The sequence below is a fragment of the Nicotiana tomentosiformis genome, chromosome 4 (assembly GCF_000390325.3).
Source record: "Nicotiana tomentosiformis chromosome 4, ASM39032v3, whole genome shotgun sequence".
NCBI classification, from domain to species: Eukaryota; Viridiplantae; Streptophyta; class Magnoliopsida; order Solanales; family Solanaceae; genus Nicotiana; species Nicotiana tomentosiformis.
Window position 1 is genome coordinate 29,922,048 of NC_090815.1, and position 4,552 is coordinate 29,926,599.

Below are 4,552 nucleotides of genomic sequence, written 5' to 3' on the forward strand. Positions count from 1 at the left end.
GCTGAATTTTGAAAATTTGGATATTATATGAATAATTTATTCAACAAATTTTGTTTTAATTTGAAAAAATCTCTGGGACTTACGCCTCACTAAAAAAACTCGCCTCAAACACTCGGGCGTACGCCTCTTGAGACTTTCGCCCCACACCATCGCCCGGGACGTTTTTGGTGCGCCTCGCCCCAGGACTCGCCCCGAAAATGCTTTTTAAAACACTGGTGTCAACTACCAGGCAAGTGGATAGGATCTTTTTTCTTTTTGCTACTTTTTTCCTCTTCTTATTCCTGCACTTTAATCAGTTTTCACATTTTCACTGTCAACATTTAAACTTTTATGTCGAACATTATCGATTATCCGTTTCCACCTTTTTGTTTCTTTCTATATTCCCTTTATTTTATTTTTTTGAAATCTTGGTGCTATATAATGGAGTGGCTTTGAACTTTGGCAACACCACACAAATCCAGTATCCATATTCCCTTGAAAGATTCTATTTCTAGTGCATATGGATAAGCAAATTTTCTTGTTGATTCTTCTCTTTCTAGGTCAATATTACTTGCTTTCTATATCAGCTGCTTCCTCAAATGAGACAGACCAAGATGCTCTACTGACTTTCCAAAATCTTGTTACAAGTCCAAGTCATTTTCTGGCCAAAAACTGGACTAAGAATACTTCTTTTTGCTCTTGGTTTGGTGTCACTTGCAATTCAAAAAGGCAAAGGGTTGTGTCTTTGGCTCTTCCAAATTTGCAACTTCAAGGCACAATATCTCCATCTTTGGCCAATTTGTCCTTTCTTAGAGAGCTCAATCTTGTGAACAACAACTTCCAAGGAAATATTCCAACAAGTCTATTTCAACACCAAAGAATTCAAAATATTTTATTAGCTTTTAACAAACTTAGTGGTGAAATATGGCAAGGGCCATGGTATTCACCTGAACTTAGAGTCTTGGATCTTACCAACAATAACCTCACAGGTATCATCCCTCTTTCAATTGGAAATGCCACAAAATTGCTAAACTTAAGTTTGCCTAGGAATAGAATCAACGGCAATATTCCAAATGATATTGGTAATTTGAGCCAACTTGCAATGTTGTCTTTGTCCCATAATCAATTAACAGGTCCCATTCCTGCAATACTTTTTAATATCTCCTCGCTAATTGCCATACATTTGCGAACCAATAGCCTTTCTGGTCCTTTATTGCTCAATGTAGGGAATATTAAATCCAATCTAAAGATTCTTGGTATACCATACAATCAAATTTCTGGTGACTTTCCTTCCAATATTTGCCAATTCACAGAGCTCAGAGTGTTTTCCATAGCTTTCAACAATATAACTGGAGAAATACCCAGAAATATTGGTTGTTTAGCTAAGTTGAAGAAGTTCTTTGTTGGAAACAACGCTATAAATGGGACTCTTCCTACATCATTGGGCAATATTTCCACTCTACAATCTCTTCATTGTCCAAACAATCGTGTAGAGGGGCCAATTCCTTTAGAATTAGGGAAGCTATCAAATTTAAGGTTGTTAGATTTCGCTGAAAATTATAATCTTATTGGTGAAATTCCAAAGGCTATTTTCAATATATCTTCTTTGAAATTCATTTCTTTAAGTTTAAACAACCTCTCGGGGAGAATTCCAGCCACTACAGGTCTTCATCTTCCGAACCTTAACGGGCTTTACTTGGCGGAAAATCAGATTGAAGGGGAAATTCCGCCGTTCATAATAAATTCTACCAAGCTTACTGAGTTGGTGTTAGCGGAAAACTTTTTCACTGGAAAAATTCCTACTAATTTGGGAAATCTTCGCGAGCTACAAGGATTGTTCTTAGTAATGAATCAACTTACCAATGAACCAAGTGAACCTGAGTTGTTATTCTTGAATTCTTTGGTGGACTGTAGGATGTTGCAATATCTATCATTTGGTTACAATCCATTGAACGGAATTCTTCCCAATTCTATTGGGAATCTTTCATCTGCTATTGAATATTTTGAAATAGCAAATGCACGTATCAATGGCCCCATACCCAAAAGTATAGGCAACATGACCGGTCTAACGATGCTAGACTTTCAGAAAAACAACTTGATGGGGAGTATTCCTTTTGAGGTTAGTAAGCTTAAACAACTCCAAGGGCTATATCTACATAAAAATAAATTACAAGGACATATTCCAAAGGTAGTATGTCAATTATCTAGCTTGGTTCAGTTGATTCTGAATAGTAATGAGCTCTCTGGGGTGATCCCTGAATGTATAGGAAATCTAAGCATGCTACAAGAACTTTGGTTGGGATCTAACAATTTTGCCTCAAAGTTACCTTTGAGCCTTTGGCAGTTGACAGGTCTTCTCCATCTAAACATTTCAAGGAATTCTATACAGGGAGAAGTTCCACTTAATATTGGAGAACTAAAGGCCATTGTAGGACTTGATCTTTCTGGTAACCACTTTTCAGGCATGATACCAAGCAGAATAGGCGAGCTCGAGAACATGCAATATCTTTCTCTATCAAACAACTCATTTTTGGGTTCAATTCCATCATCCTTTTCCAACTTGGTAAGCATGGAGTTCTTGGATCTGTCATTAAATGCCATTTCAGGTACTATTCCTATGTCATTGGAAAAACTGTCGCGCCTTAAAAGTATCAATGTTTCATTTAATGATTTGGAAGGTGAAATACCCAATGGTGGTGTGTTTGCAAATTCCACTCCGCAATCTTTCGTAGGCAACAAAGGTCTATGCGGAATGCACATGTTGGAAGTTCCTGCTTGCGCTATTACTAATCCTAGACGTCATTCAAAGTTTAAGAAGCTTGTGCTAAAAATTGTTACTCCAGTGGTTACTTCATCCTTTCTGATATTCTTCTTGGTCTCAATTTGGATAATGATACAACAAAGGAAGGGAAAGTCAAAAGATGCAGAAAAGGTACCGGAGCTCAGGACTTATCAATTGATTTCTTATCACGAGATTCGACGAGCAACAAATAACTTTGATGTGTCAAATTTAATTGGGGTGGGAGGTTCTGGATCTGTGTATAGAGGCACATTATCTAGTGGAACTGTGGTGGCAATAAAGGTTTTGGACTTGCAAAATGAGGAAGCATGCAAGAGGTTTGATACTGAATGTGAAGTGATCAGAAATGTTAGGCATAGAAATCTTGTACCGGTGATTACTACTTGCTCTAGCGAACAGATAAGAGCCTTTGTCCTGCAGTATATGCCCAATGGGAGTCTTGATAATTGGTTGTACAAAGAAGAGTCTCACTTGAACCTCCTTCAAAGAGTTACCATAATGCTTGATGTGGCTGTGGCAATTGAATATCTGCATCATGATTATGCAACTCCGATAATTCATTGTGACCTAAAGCCAGCCAATGTTCTTTTGGATAAAGATATGGTGGCTCATGTTGGTGATTTTGGCATCTCTAAAATTTTAGCAGGAAACAAGTCCACAGCACATACCGCGACATTGGGCACTCTTGGTTACATTGCACCAGGTACACTAGTCTCTTACTCTTTTTCCCTTATCATACTTGAGCCTTTCCAAATTTTAGAACTAAATAAAAGTAAGTCTTTGTTAGTATAGTTTATGGTTATACTTCAAACAAGTAATTGTTTTATTAATTTTCTTTCTTCTAAGAATATGGCTCGGAGGGAATTGTGTCCACTAGTGGTGATGTTTACAGTTATGGCATCATGTTGATGGAGGTTTTAGCAAAAAGAAGACCAGTCAATGAAGAGATATTCAATGACAGTCTTGGCATAAGGGAGTGGATGAGACAAGCATTTTCAGGGACTATGATGGAAATTGTGGATGCTAATCTTTTTTTTGAGGATAAGATTACTTCCAAAAGTGAAATTTGCATAGCCTCCATGATAGAATTGGCTTTGGACTGCACAAATGAAAAGCCAGAATCAAGGATAACTATGAAAGATGTAGTCAAGAGGCTTAACAAAATCAAGAACACATTTTTGGAAAGTAGAAGTTAGCATCTCTTAAGGTGGTGTTCTTTCTGAGTTGCAAGTTAATATGTCGCTTTTTGTTGACCTGATTTCTTTAATATAGTCTTCCATACTACTTGGAGTCATGTACTGATTGTACTTTTGAGTGTTGAATTCTCCCTTGTTGTAATTTTATATTTGAGTGGTTGTAAACCTATTTTACGTTTTTAGTATTTATGGTTTGAATGCTAATTATGAAGGTGTTTAGCAGCACTATTTGGCTTTCTGTTTGCAAGCTTGGAAATATCTATGCCACCTCTTATTGCCTCTAATTCATATTTTTGATTCATTAGTTTATTCCTTTGTATTCAATAATTTAATAAACCATTTTATTTTTAACTCAATGTGTAGTGAAAATAAAATATTTGCGCCTTATTTTTGTTGTTGGAAATAAACCCCCCAGAAATATTATTCACGTTAATATCAACGGAATAATAATGTAGTACCGAGATACGGTAATCAACAAGAATAAAAAGAACAATAAGGACACCAATATTTTAAAATGGAAAACCCTTCTGAATAAGAAAAAAAACCACGAGTCTGAGAGGAGCAAAATAATCTACTA

General features: G+C 36.5%; 1 protein-coding gene across 1 annotated transcript; it reads left to right on the top strand.

Moving 5' to 3' along the window:
- The first annotated feature begins 454 nt into the window (after nt 1-454).
- Nucleotides 455-4,231, top strand: LOC104086375 (receptor kinase-like protein Xa21). The gene is made up of 2 exons (XM_009590622.4): nt 455-3,482; nt 3,626-4,231. The coding sequence occupies exons 1-2, from the start codon at nt 500-502 to the stop codon at nt 3,973-3,975; spliced, it is 3,333 nt and encodes a 1,110-aa protein (XP_009588917.1). The 5' UTR covers nt 455-499; the 3' UTR covers nt 3,976-4,231.
- Nucleotides 4,232-4,552: the final 321 nt, after the last annotated feature.

What these genes read in the sequence shown, in the direction of transcription:
- LOC104086375 (XM_009590622.4), top strand. Translation starts at nt 500, where the DNA reads ATGGATAAGCAAATTTTCTTGTTGATTCTTCTCTTTCTAGGTCAATAT. An exon ending in TCTTGGTTACATTGCACCAG is followed by an intron (nt 3,483 to 3,625) that starts GTACACTAGTCT and finishes CTTTCTTCTAAG; the next exon opens with AATATGGCTCGGAGGGAATT.